Source organism: Balaenoptera borealis (assembly GCF_965194805.1).
Source record: "Balaenoptera borealis genome assembly, chromosome: 12".
Lineage (NCBI taxonomy): Eukaryota > Metazoa > Chordata > Mammalia > Artiodactyla > Balaenopteridae > Balaenoptera > Balaenoptera borealis.
The window spans coordinates 58,198,312-58,213,508 of NC_138869.1; the positions used below are offsets into that span (position 1 = coordinate 58,198,312).

Here is a 15,197-nt window from a genome sequence, read left to right on the forward strand (position 1 = left end):
ATGGGTGAGGGAGGGGAAGGAAGCAGGAGTGGGCAGAGATAGGAGTCAAGCCACTGTGTAGGCTCTAAGACCACCTTGGCTGACCCCACAGACGTCTCTGGAGCTACCCTGGCCCTTCAGTGTGGTCTGGAGCTGGACCCCCAAGGCCAGGCCCAGTTGTACCTCCAGCTGGACCAGTCATCGGGTGTGGACCACCACAGGACATTCCTAAAGGGGCTAACTTAGCAATGCTCTCTAATGACAACATTCCAGCCCAGAGCCTCAAACCTTCATGACAGGGATCCAGGTAGCGCTGTGTAGTAAAATCATCACATCATAAGAGATGTCCACAGCGCTCTTGCTATTTGTACAAACCCAGGAGTGTGGTGGAGGAATCCCAAGTTCTAGAGCTGACTGCTAGGGTACTTCATGGTAGTAACCTAATAAACCTGGCTACCATGACAATGGTTTTTCTTTAACCAGCATCCAAAGCAGCATCCAAAGAGCTAAACGGCTGCTGTTCATGGCTAATACAAAGAATCCAGGTGCATTGCTTTTATCTCTTGCAATGGAATTGAAGGTTTCCTCTAAATTAAGACTGCGAAGTAGCTAGTATCCCTAAAGCCACCAGCTGCTGACATTTATCTAACCATGACCAGTGCTGTCATAGACTGTGTATTTCTCTGTTTCCGATGGATTCATTTCCAAAGACTCTACCCACACTTCAACAGCCACTTGGTTTAATAAAACCCTATGTGCATTTCTTGGGACTCCAAAGGGATGGTTTGACTCTAGCCATAGAAGTGAAGTGTTTTTTATATCTATCTAGTTATACGTATGAGGTGTCCCCAGTGTTTCTGTTAGTGGAAGAAGCGGTTCTGAAGAAAATGATTGAATTTATTGGCTGGAAAGAAGGGGATGGAATATTTAACCCAGGTAAGTACAATTAGTTATTGCCTCCATTAAAGCATCTACAATTTTATTCATGCCTTATTTGAGGAACAACTCCCCACAGACTTCCACATTACAAAAACTTGGATGTTAATCATTCCACTTGGGGAGAATCGAGCTTGTGCCTTTCTCCAGAGTGATGATATTTTGCCTAAATGCTACAGAAATGACATACATGCTAACAAATGAGATGTCTACAATTTTGGATTTATATCCAACACAAATGAATTTATCTGCTGCTGGGAGTTAGGAAGGGCTATCATACGTTTTTCAAGTTTATCAATTAATTTTACTTGAGAAGTTTCCTGAATCATATTTTGTTTCTCCTACAGTCCTTCTTTGGAACCAGGGAGGAGCATGTATTGTCATTTTATTGATTAGAGACAGATGGAAAGAATATTATTAACTATGGAGACTTGGGTACTGGCCCTAAGTCCATAGATGGAAACTCTTAGTTTAGAAAAGCTCTGGAATGAGAGAATAGACCATAACTTCTGGAACTGGAGATGAGGAAGTGTGTAAGAGTAATGGGATTGGAGGGGGATGCTCCCTTGATTTTGACAGTAATTTGTCATTAAGCTGGTGCACCTGCAGCCATCCATGCCTCCCACTGTAGCCGGCACTTGGGGAACAATGACATCATGCTATACATATTTCTGTTTTCGTTTTTGCAGGTGGTTCAGTGTCCAATATGTATGCCATGAATTTAGCCAGATACAAGTACTGTCCTGATATTAAAGAAAAGGGGCTGTCTGGCTTGCCAAGATTAATCCTTTTCACATCGGCAGAGGTAAAAAACAAATTATTTTTGATATGAGATATAGATTTTCTGAGAATGAATACATCATGAAGGGAGAGGGCTTGTTTGTTTGGGTGCTCCCGATGTGCTTTTATCCCATCCATGTGTAAGTCCTGTGCCTACGTACAACGTTGTATTTCATTCCAAAAGAAATTCTGATGGGTTTGATATTGTAAGCCCTGGCCACCCAATTTTGTACATCACCTTTATTTAAAATTTATAGTCTGTAACGTTTTCTTAAGAAAAGAGAACACTTAATTTGAAAGTGCCATCTCTTTCTATGAATCTCTGAGTGTCTTATTTGTGAGAACTTAGATGGTTGCTACTGATATCAAGGTATGTCTTCTACTCCCATTTCCTTGTGAAATTGATTGCTTTGAATGGCTAACACAAGGGCTCTTCAAGGGGAAAGGGAGATATTCAGTAACAATGAACATCATGCGCACGCGCACACACACACACGCACAGTTGGATGTTGCCACAGTCCCCTATCTCACTGTGCTCCCCACTGACGTAGGAGGTCCAATTGTGGATGAGCACATTGGCTTTCAGCTAGGCTGCCTGGATTCAATTCCTGTCTCCACTACTTACTATCTGAGTGACCTTGGGTAAGTTGACTAACTCCTCTGTGCCTCAGTTTCCTAATTTATAAAAATGAGTGTATCAGTTAGTTCTAATATCTAACAAATTACTCCAAAACCCAGTGGCATAGAACTATAGCCAGATATTATCGCCCTCGAGTTTGGAGAGAGCTGGGTAGTGCTGCTGTTCTTGGCTGGGCTTGGCTGGCGAGTGGCTGATCTGGGAGCGGCTGGGCTGGGATGACCCCAGTGACGCTCCACATGTCTCTCATCCTCCAGCAGGCTAGTCCAGGTGTGTTGTCAGGACAGTGGTGCAGGTAAAAAACAGCATGGGCACACACTGGGCCTCCTGAGTCCTGGGCTCAGAACTGGCACATTGTCATTTCTCCCTCATTTTCTTGGTAAAATAAGTTGTATATAGGAACCTAGATCCAAGAAGTGGGAAAATAGACTTCACCTCTTAAGGAGACTCTGTAAAGCCACCAGGAAAAGGGACTGGATACAGGGAGCAGTGAACAGTCTGGGGCCATTAAAGCAGCCCAGCGGCGACATGAGCTTAGTAGGCACTGATTGATTAGTGGGTTATTGCAAAGATTGAATGAGTTAAAGCATGTAAAGTAGCATCTGGCACATGCTAGACAGACAAAAACGTTAGCTATTAGTAGTAATAGGAGGAGGAGAATGACCCAGCAATAATAACGCGGAGCACAGCTCATATGCAGTCTTACTTAGAAGGGATGCTTTTTTTGTTTTTCTTTTTGTGATTCCAGTGGGGGCCTCTGGGGGTCCATCCCACCACTGCTTCTTCCCCATGTCCCCTCCTGTACCTTCTGCAATAATCCTAGGTCTCCTGTCAAACACGTGAGGCGGGCAAAATCTGAAAATTCTCTGTTAATTCCAGCTGGACTTTCCTGTATCTGTTACTTTCTTTCAAGAGCAAGTTACTTTATTATGGCAAAAGTATAAATGGTGCAGGAACCTGACCACCCCCGCGTGTTCCCCCTGCCCTGCCTGAGTTCTGGTTAGTTCAGTGCTAAGGGCAAAGTGGGCATTGAGTTGGGGGCAGCTGGGAGGAGTCACCTAGTCTGAGATTCTGACCTCAGCTCGCCAGGCCCTTCCTCATGAGATGTTCATTCTGTAGCAAGAGAAGAATGCTTGGGAATGTGGACACCTGGGGAAAATGCTTGGTTATTTAGAATGATTATGGAGTAGAATTTCCCTGCCCTGGGAAACTTTGGTTCCAACCCTCGGGTTCCAATCCTTGGTATTTCAGTTGGAGGAACCCTAGTGTATCAGAAATGCAGAGCCCCTTCTGTGTTAGAATTGCTATTTCCACGCCTTGGAAAGCTGATTAAACAGGGGCCCTGCTATCAGTGCAGTGCTTTTACCTTTGCCTTTTTCGTTCTTCATTTGGTTTAAAATGTACCAGAGTTCTTTTCTGGGATAATTGCTCCAGAAAGAGGGAAGAATTTCTGTGGAAGCCTAAAATAAAGATTATGCCTGGGAAAGATCAGTAACAGGTGTAGCTGGCAAGTTGGGAATGAAATGAAATTGAAAAGTTGTGAACCCAGAACTAAGTATTTTTTAAAATCTCCGGTGGAGATATAGGTGCAAAAAGAGGTAAAATATATGCCTTGGCTAACAGACCAGCAGAGGATGGAGCCAGAAAACCAAGCTAGATGTGTGTCTTAGTTTGCTCAGACTGCTCTAGCAAAATATAGAGTGGGTGGCCTAAACAACAGATGTCTATTTCTCACAGTTCTGGAGGCTGGGATGTCCACGATCAAGGTACTGGTAGGTCTGGTGTCTGGGGAGAACCTGCTTCCTGGCGAGTGAACCTCTGTGCTCACATGGCCTTGCCTCTGTCCAGGCTCGTGGTCAGAGTGAGGCCTGCCTTCCTCTTCTTACAAGGGCACTCATCCCATCAGAGTCTCGCCCTGGAGACCATCACACTGGGGGCCAGGGATTAAACACACACGAATTTTGAGGGGACTCAAGCATTCAGTCCATAACAAAGTGAACTCCACAGAAAAATTCCATAACTTTGAACACACTGTAGCCTTGAAAATATAAATTTTACCCCATCCACCATACTCTTCTTTGTAGCTCCTTCTTTTCCCTGCTCTGCCAAAGAGACCCAAGTCATAGCATTGACACTACTTTAATTCATATTTTAGGGACCTCTGTACCACTATTTACAACAAATCAATCCATTACTTAGTTAAAAAAAAAAGAATTAAAGAAAGCTGTATTTCCTAAAAGATCCTAAACCCTATGCTAATCTTTTTGTTATAGCCCCCTTGTTTTTTTTCAGGCGTTGGCCCATGGCCCCCTGGTTATTTTCCCAGATTGTTTTATCAGGTGCCCTTACTTTTCCAGTTTTTATGCAGCCCCAGATGAACCGGGGTAAGTTACTCCATCTCTGCCTTGCACCATCAAATGCAGAATGTGTGCACTCACCACTAAAGGGGTTTTTGCATACACTTCAGGCGTCCATGGTAATTCAGCTGTTGGTGGAGACCAGGAAGATCACAGCAGAGACCCCTAGACTGTCAGCATATCTAAGGTAGCCTCTCCAGGCCAAGCGGGAACCAAAGAGAAGGGGACTTTTGGAGAAAAATAATAAAAGGAACAGATTTGTGGCCTGATTAGCAGTTAGATATGAATTCCTTACATTTATAGAAATCTTAGGGTTGTCATTCAAATTATTTTGGGAATTAGCATGAAGTAGTGATTATTGTCCGCCACTAAAAAGTGAGGGAGAAAAGAAACTCTTTTCACTCCCAGGCCAGCGATCAGTTGTCCTAGTTCCTTACTAGCAGGATCGCGGCTGGGATGAGGCAAATGAGACGTTTAGAGTCCAGGTCTCAAGGTCACACCTCCTTAAATTTTGCACCTGAGGTGCCTGACTCCCTCCATTGCGGCCCTGCTCTCTAGGTGAGGCTGCCCTGAGTTTGGATGGCATTGCAGGCATTCACAGGCCAGCAGGTGCTTTTCAGGATGTTGTGCAGAGTGTAAGGTAGTCCATCTGGATTCCGGCTCTGCCTCTTTAGGAATTGAACCAGCTGCGTGCTCTTGGAAAAGTCCCTGTACATTCCTTTTCTTTATTTCCTAAGGCATAACATTCATAACCCTGCTCTCCCCACCACCTGAAGCTAATTTGAACTTCAAACTAGTCAGCATCTTAGGACTCCAAATGTCCAGAACACAATCCACAGGAGGGGAAAGCAGCGGTTCACTGAGAAACCCAAGGTCACAGATGAAATCCTTGCTGGAACCAGGAAGGAATACTTCAGTGCAATTCTGTCTTTCCTGTGGGCACTGGCCATCTTACTTTTATAGAAATGAATACCCACTGAGATTTATGTGTCTTCTGTGGACGAGTGAAACTCAGGGGGAGACTGGGTCTTAGAAGGACTAACTTCTCTTCTGCCAGTGAAGGGAGTAGGCACTTCTTGTTTCTAAATGCAGCTGTTACTTCTGAACTCCGGCCTTCTAGGTTTTTCCTTCTCTTGAAACTACTCAGTATGTCTGAAGCATTGCTCTTTCTTTTTTTTCCCCTTCCAGGGCTCTTTTCCTCCTCTGATGCTTTCAGATGTTTAGACTTCAGTTTTTCAGACTTGTAAAAATCTCTCTCTATCCATCTGAGATTGACATTGGACTCTACTTTGCCCTGAGATACCCAAAAATAGCTCCACCGAAGCTGTTCTTATTCTGATGACAGGTTTTTTATTCAGCAGATCCATTGGTTGGGGGTATTTTGCTATTTCTCAGGGCAAAGCAATGTGATTTTCCTTATTGGCAGATGTCAGTGGGGGTAGGCTACTATTTATCATTATGAAATCAATAGCTGTTTGGTGCCAGAGCCCCAATCTCTGGTAAGAAATAATTCACCTTAGCTGTGTCACCTTAGCTATGGTGGGCTGATGTAGCAAGTAGGGAATTAACTATATTTTCATGTACATTATTACTCTTCACTCTGCACATGTTCTTGTAACAACCCGAAATGAATGCATCCTACAGGCATTTTGAATGTGTCCTATTTGATATTTGGAAATTAATTATTTAGGATGGTTTCATTTTTCCTGATGGTGTTACTTCTGCATTTATTTTTACAGAGTTAAAAAAGAGCTCCCCATAAAACTGTCTTGACAAAAGAGGAAAAAATTTACCACATTTGAGGGAAATACATCAAGTTAAGTGTGAAGGCTTGACGACTCTTTTAATGTATTCATACCTACAAATTAAATTGCTAAGGTGTTTTGGTACAATAATGTCCTTTAGCACCTTCACTTTTTCTGGCATGAAAAAGAATTAATTGACCACCTGTCCACAATAATGTATGAAGAGCGACATCTCCAGTGTTTGAATGCTAATTATTTTATAGGATTTACGTAGGGCAAAAAGGCCCAACAATCCAAAGTATATACCACTATTTGCCAATAAAAGATAGACAAGACCTAATTCCAAAGCCAGCTCTTAGCCTCATTCATGCCAGGGCTGCATCAGTAGTGTGTCTATAAATTATTATTACTTCTGTTGTTATGATTTAGCCACATTCCCGTGTGTCTAATTTCAGTCTTATATTCAATATTAAACAAGATTGGTCAAGTGTCTGATCAGCATTTATAACCCACTGTTTGCTCTTGAAAATAGATTCTTCTGTGGTCTGTGACTACAATTTTTGAGACAGTCTTGCTCACTCCTTAGAGGGTTTTTGAATCAGCAGTGGACTAGATTCTGTTTCCATTAATACTGAGTTTTATTAGTAGCATCAAGAGAAACTTTTCTCAATGTTACGTAAAACAACAGCCTCCGGCGACCAAGTCTTTTCCATATGCCAGGCTCTGTGCTAGCTCTTTACAGACGTTAACCCATTTAACTCCATGACAAGCAGATGGAGGAGGCATCCACGTGCCCGCTTTATAGATGAGCAGATGGAGGCTGGGAGAGTATGTGTTCTTTGCTCAAGGGTCTATAGCTGTAACTGGGAAAACTTGGAATTACATCCTGGTTTCTCTGACCCCAACCAAAATCAGTGTTTTCAACCACTATACTAAAGAGCTCAGTTAAATGACTTTCTTTTTTTTTACGGCAATACTATTCCAAAGGTTGGGCTTAGCCGTATGATGTACACCCATTTAGATAATAAACAGTACTCTTTTCATGTTACGTATTTGTGTCTCTGTCTCCCCCTTGCCTTTTTGAATGTAGTGTCATTACTCTATGAAGAAGGCGGCCTCCTTTCTTGGGATTGGCACTGAGAATGCTTGCTTTGTGGAAACAGATGGAAGGTAATGGGGACAGGATCCGGAAGCCTGGTGGGTGGAGGGGGAAACTGATACTATTTAAAAAGCAGTACCAAGGTCTGTTCACTGCTGAACATAACAATGTCTCAAACCTGTGTCTCTTAGAGGTAAGATGATACCTGAGGAGCTGGAGAGGCAAGTGTGGCAAGCCAAGAAAGAGGTGAGCGGGGGAAGGAGAGGGAGGGAGAGAAAACGTGTGTGTGTCTGGGCATTAGGGGGAGCATGCAGGGCCCGCAGCCAGGCCCAGGTCTGTATGTGTGGGAGAGAGAAGAGGGCCCCTTAGAATTAAAGGAGGAAGCTCATTTACAGATGTGCTATTTCTGGGTGCTTGCTCTACACGTTCTGAGGAGTTTCTCAGATGTTCTCATTCCCAGGTGGCTGGAGCTTATTAAAACACTGACATCACTGGATTCCGGATTCTTGCCTAGAATTAGCCTCAAAAGATGAGCCCAGCCTCTCTAGCAGGGTCCCAGCATCCACACTCCTACGTAGCTCTCGACTCTGAGGATGCTACAGGCTAAACCAGTTGTCTCTGGGCTGCATTCAGGATGATTTCTGATTTCTTGATCAAACTGTCCTCCTGGGTTGCTTCCGCCCAAAGCCCATCCATGACCATCACCCCCTGTTGGGTGTGGGTCTAGTATTTCAGCTCTGGCAGACTATCCTCTCTTCCTTAGCTGCCAGGATGTATTAAAGCTGGCATATCCATCGCTGGGGTAGGCAAGGAATGGCCCTGGTCACCTGCTGTACTCCAGCTCAGCCTGGTGTCTGCTTTTCGGGTGTGGCGTTGTCTTGGTGCAGCCGTCTTGCTTCTTGGACCAAAAGCCTACTGGATTAGGTGCAGCCCCTTCACTGCTTCCCTCCCGTCTTCCCGCAGCCCCCACGCCAGTGCAGCTTCAGGCTGTTCTCCCACCACCTTCCAATAGACGGCAACAACGTCGGGTGTGACTGCTGAAAAATTAAAAGCCCAGCTTTTGAGCTGGGATATAAGTTTATCTCTCCTCACAGGGCTTCACACTTTAGGAAAGATGGGTTCTTTTATTTTCATTTTTTAAGATTTAATATTATATTTCTTTTCTTTCACTCTTCATATTTTTTTAAATTTTTCATGAAATTCAACTTATGTGGAGCATGCTAGATCACTGTATTTGGTGTGAAATTCTGTACTTGAAAGTTCTGCCTTTATTGCAGATGTATTGGCTTCTGGTGTGTGTCCTTAGCACTACATTTTTTAAAACATTCCATTGACAAGTGGATTTGATAGTTGTCTGGTGGTACAGGTTATCAGATTTCTTTATCTCTTGGGTAAAATTCTATATTGCAACCTGTTTATTCTGCTGTGAACTACAGATATCACCTTCTACTTTTATCTATTTTTTAAAATCTAGTTTTATCTTTTTCTACAGAAGTTCCTATCAAAAAGAACTTTATGTTATTAATGCTTGTTGGTGGGGAATATTGACTCTGCTTTTTGTATGGTTCATATGATTCCTTTTTTCCTTCCTCCCTTCCTCCTTCCTTCCTTCCCTTCCTCTCTTTCTCTTTCCTTCCTTCCTTCCTTCCTCCCTCCCTCCCTCCTCTTTCTTTCTTTCTTTCTTTCTTTGTTTCTTTGTTTCTTTCTTTCTTTCTTTCCCTTTCTTTCTTTCTTTCTTTCTTTCTATTTTAAACTTTTCATTATGGAAAATTGTAAATATATGTAAAACTAATATAATGAGATTCCACATACCAGTGATGCAACTTTCACAATCATTAGCTTATGCTCGCCTCCCCTCCCAGTACCTCTAGATCAGTTTGAAGTGTATCCTACACATTATATCATTTGATCTATAAATAGTTAAGTATATCTGTAAAAGATATGTACTCTCTCTTTAAAAAAAACCCCATAATGCAATTATAAGAAAGAATAAATTCTTAATATTATCCAGTATTCACTCTGATTAAATTTTCTCCCATTGCCTTTTTAAAAAAATAGCTGGTGGTCTGAATAAGGAGTCATACAAAGTCCATGTGTGGCATTTGGTTGATTTATCACATAAATCTTTTCTAACCTACAGTCTCCCCTCCTTTTTTCCCCTGCAAATGATCTGTTGGAGAAACCAAGTCCTTTGTCCTGTAGAGTTTTCACATTATGGATTTTGTTGATTCCATCAAGAATTTGAGACTCTAAGCGCTCCCCTCCCCTGTACCTCCCCATCTGTTTTCTATATTTCCTGTAATTTGGCTGTTAGATACTGAGACTTGGGGAGATTCAGGTTGGGTTCAGGTTGGAATTTTTACCAGGAAGACTTCATGGGTGGCATTTTGCCCTTCAATCAGGAGACGTCTTGGGCCTCCTTTTGTTATCGGTCCATCTATCACAGAACTCTGCATCAGCCTCTCACCTCATGGATTTTGCTGCCATTTGTCATCATTGTCTAGATCCGTTATTTCATTAGTGATGTTCTAATTCATTCTCTCATTCCTTCTTCATTTAGTGGCAGGCCTCCTACTCTAAACATTTTTGTTTCTTCATCCATATTTGGTTTCCCTAAGGAAACAGTTTGGACAAGCAAGACAGAATCAATATTTTATTCTTTTCCCTTATTTACCAATTTTCAGAATAGTGAGTGAGTTACCAAGCATCCTGAAGGATAGCCAAACCTTTTTTTCTTTTTAAAGTGTCATGAAGAACTCATCTTCTAACATATTGGATGGATTTTACTCCACAGCAGTCATTATTATTTTCATTGTTCAAATTTCTGTTTGTTTTGACAATGAAAGTCCATGAAAGTGACATATCCTGAAGTTGAGAACTTGAAAGGGAAGTTTTTAAAAAGTAAAAATTGCTTTAGGCACATTTGAAAGTAGGGCAACAGGGTTAGAGTTGGCATGCCTCCTCAGTTTTCTCTCAAGTCAGTTAAAACTTGGGCTTGGATTCACTGAGGACAAATCTTGCATCCATTCTGAGATTTTAATACCTGATGACTAGTTTCTTTTTCTCAGTAGCTTCAGACCTACTTTTTGTTGTTGTTTGTTTGTTTCAAGCTTTTAACTCATATTGTTACAGATGTAGGAAATAGCTATCAACTTTTTTTTTTTTGCTGCTGGGATTCAATTCCCTGGCCAACCACGATCCATTAAAAATCTGTTGAGCAGTGACCTTTACCTTGATGCCATTACAAAGATGGTAAAAACCACAGAAGCATTAGAAGTTCTAAAGTGCTTATAAAAAGATAAAACTAGTGTAAACACTGAATAATTGGAAGTATTTTTGTGTATGAGTATTTGAAATGACAAACTTTCTTAGAGAATACAACTCATTGGCAATACACAATCAATACTGTTTCCACTGACTTTTCTCATTAATAGTGTGAGATATGAGAAAGGGAAAAAAAAACCTGGAAGGTTAAATCCAGATTATGAAAGTTGAATTTCTGGGACTTATATTTATAGCTAGATTAAAAAGGTGAGGAAAACTCATTAATGGTCTGTAATAGCTAGCATAGATATTTTCCTCACAATTGTCAGGATGTCATAGACTTTATAAGGAAAGCCCAACCATTAAAGACACCTTCAGTGGTTTTAGTAAATTACTTTTTCTATTGCTTTTCCTGATTGATGTAAATCTGGTCACATTTCATTTAGGTCATGGGCATGATAAAGACATCATCTGTTGGTAGTTGATTACAGGAAAGAAGTCCCAAAGCCTATGGTCCCAGGGGCTCTGTCACCTACTGGCCCTGCTCTAGGAGGCTTGGTGGACTGTATTCCATGTGTCACAGCCGTCTCCCCACATGGCAGATGGATCCATTGTGTACCATCACTTTGATTCCTATGCATCTCAGCCTAGAGATGTGGACCAAGCGTCCTTGCTCTGCCCTGCTTTCCATCGAGAAATAACTTCTTTCTGTCAAAGATCAGCTAAATTGGAATGAATCTGGTTCAAGCCGAACACCCCTGACATTAAATGGGACATAAAAATATGTTACAAGAACAAGTGTATTTCACGATAAAACTGAGGGAAAAATGACTCCATCCTAAAATGACTTTGACTCTTTCTCTGCAAGTAAGTATTCTTGTCACTGACTTCTTGTGCTCTAGAATCAGGATTCTACTTGCTCTCCTGACCCCCACCTTTGTCTGCAAATTTTCCCCTCATGGCACTTCCAAAGAGAGCAACACACCTCTGCCAACACGTTGGGAGGATGGATCTATCTGGAAACAACCTCGTGTACGCTCTTCTACATGGCTGCCATAAAATCCCTCATGAGACCAGGTGCCTGGCTCGCTCGACTGGAATTACCATTCATCTCTGCACTTGTTCCCACATTCTCCCTTTCCTCCCATTTCTCATGGGTACCTGCTCTCTCCGCAAGATGCAGCCATGGACTGGATGAGGAGGGAAAATTATGGCAGAAAGACGCAGGTTCTCTTTTCCAGCACATTCTAATGACTTTCTCTGTGGCAGCACCCGTTTGGGGGAGTGTATCCCAATGAGGTTACCGTATCCCCTCTGACGCCAAATTCGTACCTGATTACATCCCTTGCCTTGTAGCTGCACTTACTTCACCAGGTGACAAGCAGACAGGCCTGCATGGCCTGCCCCTGCAGCTGGCTGTTTGTCTTCTAGTCCTGTTCCTTCTTATTTTGGAGGTGCTAGGGAGGCCCCGATGAGTCTCCCTGGGAAGGAGTTAGGAGTCACACAGGATGCCAGTTTGCTGTGGAGGTTGAGTTTATTCACTTCTATCCGGAAAAGCTAGAGAACAGAAAAGACTAATAAAGAAAATGAGAGTAAAGAGAATAAGGATGCATGTGGAGTTGGGACAAAGGATACTATTGCCATGGCATTTTCTGTTTCTTTAACCTATTTATAGTGACTAGAGGCCATGTGATGGAGAAGTGTAAACAACACTCACTCAATGAATGTTTATCTCCAAAGAAACCAGATAAATGTCTGGGTGTATAACCCTTGTGTTTACCAACCTACTGTAGCACAGATTTAATGGTGACGATGATGATTCTTATAATTCTCACATGTGGGTCCTTCTCACAGGGCGCAGCTCCATTCCTTGTCTGTGCCACATCTGGTACCACGGTATTGGGGGCCTTCGATCCTCTGGATGAGATAGCGGACATCTGCGAGAGGCATGGCCTCTGGCTCCACGTGGATGTAAGTTCATCTGGGTGTGCATATCTGTTAAACTTTCTAGCCTTTTTGCAGCTTTGGTGGGAAGTTTTTCGTATTCTCAGTAACTAAATGTGAGGTCCCCAGCTAGTTGTATTTAAATGTATATTTCTAATTAGGGGAAATAAATGTGTTGTTTCCTGTTAGGTAATAAAGAAGAAGATCCCGCATTGATGCGCATTTTGTCTTAGTTTTCCAGATTTCCTCTTCTGTCCTGAATCATTTCTTTGGTCCCTTGGATCTACTGTCACTGAGGCAACACGGTGTGGGGGACACATTTCCTACTGTGCAGTCAAGAGGCTGGTTTTGGATTCGAATCTGCCTCCTCTTCATTGTGACCCCAGCTGTTTGGGTTTTGGTTTCATTTGTAAAGAGGGAAATGACTGACGTGGTCAATAAAGGATCTTCTAGCTCTAACATTCTGTGCTTCTGATCAGCTGGAAAATGCAAAAGGCTGCATGACTTCATTGCATGCCATAATTAAAACAGGTTTTATCTGGATCTATCATAGATAACTATTGGAGAGGGATTGGGATAACATATTCTTCACAATTTTCTAACTTAAAGGGCTAATTTTCTAACTTAAAGGGTTGGCCTTTTTTTTTTTTTCTAATTAGTTTTGTAGGTCCTGGGGTTGTTCATAATAATTGTTGTCCTAAATTAACAGTAACTCTTAAAATTCTACTTATTTAGGGTTAAAAAGTTGAATTCAGCCGGTTATGAATGCTTGTTGAGCGTTTTGGTTTTCTTTGTGTGTGTGTGAAAACAGCAGTTAATTAGTTTGATTCAAGCCAGTAGAAAGAACTGTTGAACCTGCAGTTGAGAGGAACTTTCCTCCAGTAAGTGAGTGGTTCGTGTCCTCCTTATCAGAAAAAGAAAGGACAATATTTTTGACTCACTGAACATTAGGTAACTGAGCATTTATTTGGGGGATATGCCTGCACATAATTTTATAGTTTGTATGATTTTATGCTTTCAAGGTAAAGTTTCTATGATATAATATTGAAAGAATTTTTCAGCAACTCAAAGCTTTCAGTAAAAGTATGCTAATATTTGGTAAAAGCAGAAGTAGTAATATAAAGCTCACTAGAGTGATAGGCTTGATTAGTAAGCCAATGGCAATACATCAGGTAGATTATTTGTGACTTCTTTAAATGGGATTATAGTATCTGTATCTGTTCACATTTCAACTTATATCTTATTGATTTTTATAGACTTAGAAGCATAATAATACAGTATGTCCTGAAAGATAATATGAAGTGAGTACTTTTGTGACTGTGGAAATAGGGGCAAAATCAAATATCTGAGCAGTTATACTTAAAAATTCTACTCTCATAAAAGAAACATCAAATATGGATTATATGGTTTATGTAAAACAGAGTAACTACAGCAGTTTCCAAATTGGGAATGATATTAAGAGATTTACGGGGCTTAGAAAGAATTGTGATTTATAAGATGTGAATGAAAACCTCTCTAGATTTTCTAAAAATCAAAGGTTGAATTTTTGAAGAAAACACTTTTATAAGGGAATATTTAAGCCACGCAAATTGTTCTATTTGCATATAATAAGCTTCAAGTTGAATGTCTGTAGTATTAGATTAAATCTGACAACTGTTTATATGACTTATTAAAGAAATTAGCTCTAACATTGAGACAGTACTCACTCATCCTCTAATATTGCAGACATCATTCTGTTGATAAAATTTTATGCAGGAGCATATAACTTCCCTTGAAGAAACTTCATATACCAAGGGTAGTTTATTAATTTTACAGATAAAAAGTTAGTAAAATTACAGTGATTACTTTGGCTTGTTTGAATTTTTTTTTTTTTTTTTGGCTGCATTGGGTCTTCATTGCTGCACACCGGCTTTCTCTAGTTGCGGTGGGCAGGGGCTACTCTTCCTTGTGGTGCGTGGGCTTCTCATTGCGGTGGCTTCTCTTGTCACAGAGCACGGGCTCTAGGCGCATGAGCTTCAGTAGTTGTGGCACGCAGCCTCAGTAGTTGTGGCACGGGGGGTCTAGAGTGCAGGCTCAGTAGTTGTGGCACATGGGCTTAGTTGCTCTGCGGCATGTGGGATCTTCCTGGACCAGGGCTCGAACCCTTCTCCCCTACATTGGCAGGCGGATTCTTAACCACTGCGCCACCAGGGAAGTCCTGAAATTTTCTAAAGGGTATTTTAAAGATCCTTTAAAATATTAAAAACTGGCATTTACTTGCTTTCTTTTTAAAAATGTAATTAGAATTGCTTGGTCTTCTGCGTTTTCCATAAAACCAGGTTGCCTGGCATATATACCATATCTTATTATTTCTAAGATACACATATTTTGTTTACATTTTTAATATACCTAATTGGTATGTTGATGTCACTTTTCTTTTTCTTAGCAATCCACAAAAAAATGGTACTCTTACATCT

The 15,197-nt window shown here is 41.4% G+C and overlaps 1 protein-coding gene across 4 annotated transcripts in view; it reads left to right on the forward strand.

The window, feature by feature from the left end:
• Window positions 1-15,197, forward strand: part of GADL1 (glutamate decarboxylase like 1) — a 182,258-nt gene that overhangs the window by 46,204 nt on the left and 120,857 nt on the right. For all 4 annotated transcript variants that reach the window (XM_082348630.1, XM_082348632.1, XM_082348631.1 and 1 more), the window contains exons 5-9: window positions 809-915; window positions 1,605-1,720; window positions 7,525-7,604; window positions 7,725-7,779; window positions 12,652-12,768. In XM_082348630.1, the coding sequence (XP_082204756.1) occupies window positions 809-915; window positions 1,605-1,720; window positions 7,525-7,604; window positions 7,725-7,779; window positions 12,652-12,768 (475 nt within the window). The remainder of the gene's footprint in view (window positions 1-808; window positions 916-1,604; window positions 1,721-7,524; window positions 7,605-7,724; window positions 7,780-12,651; window positions 12,769-15,197) is intronic.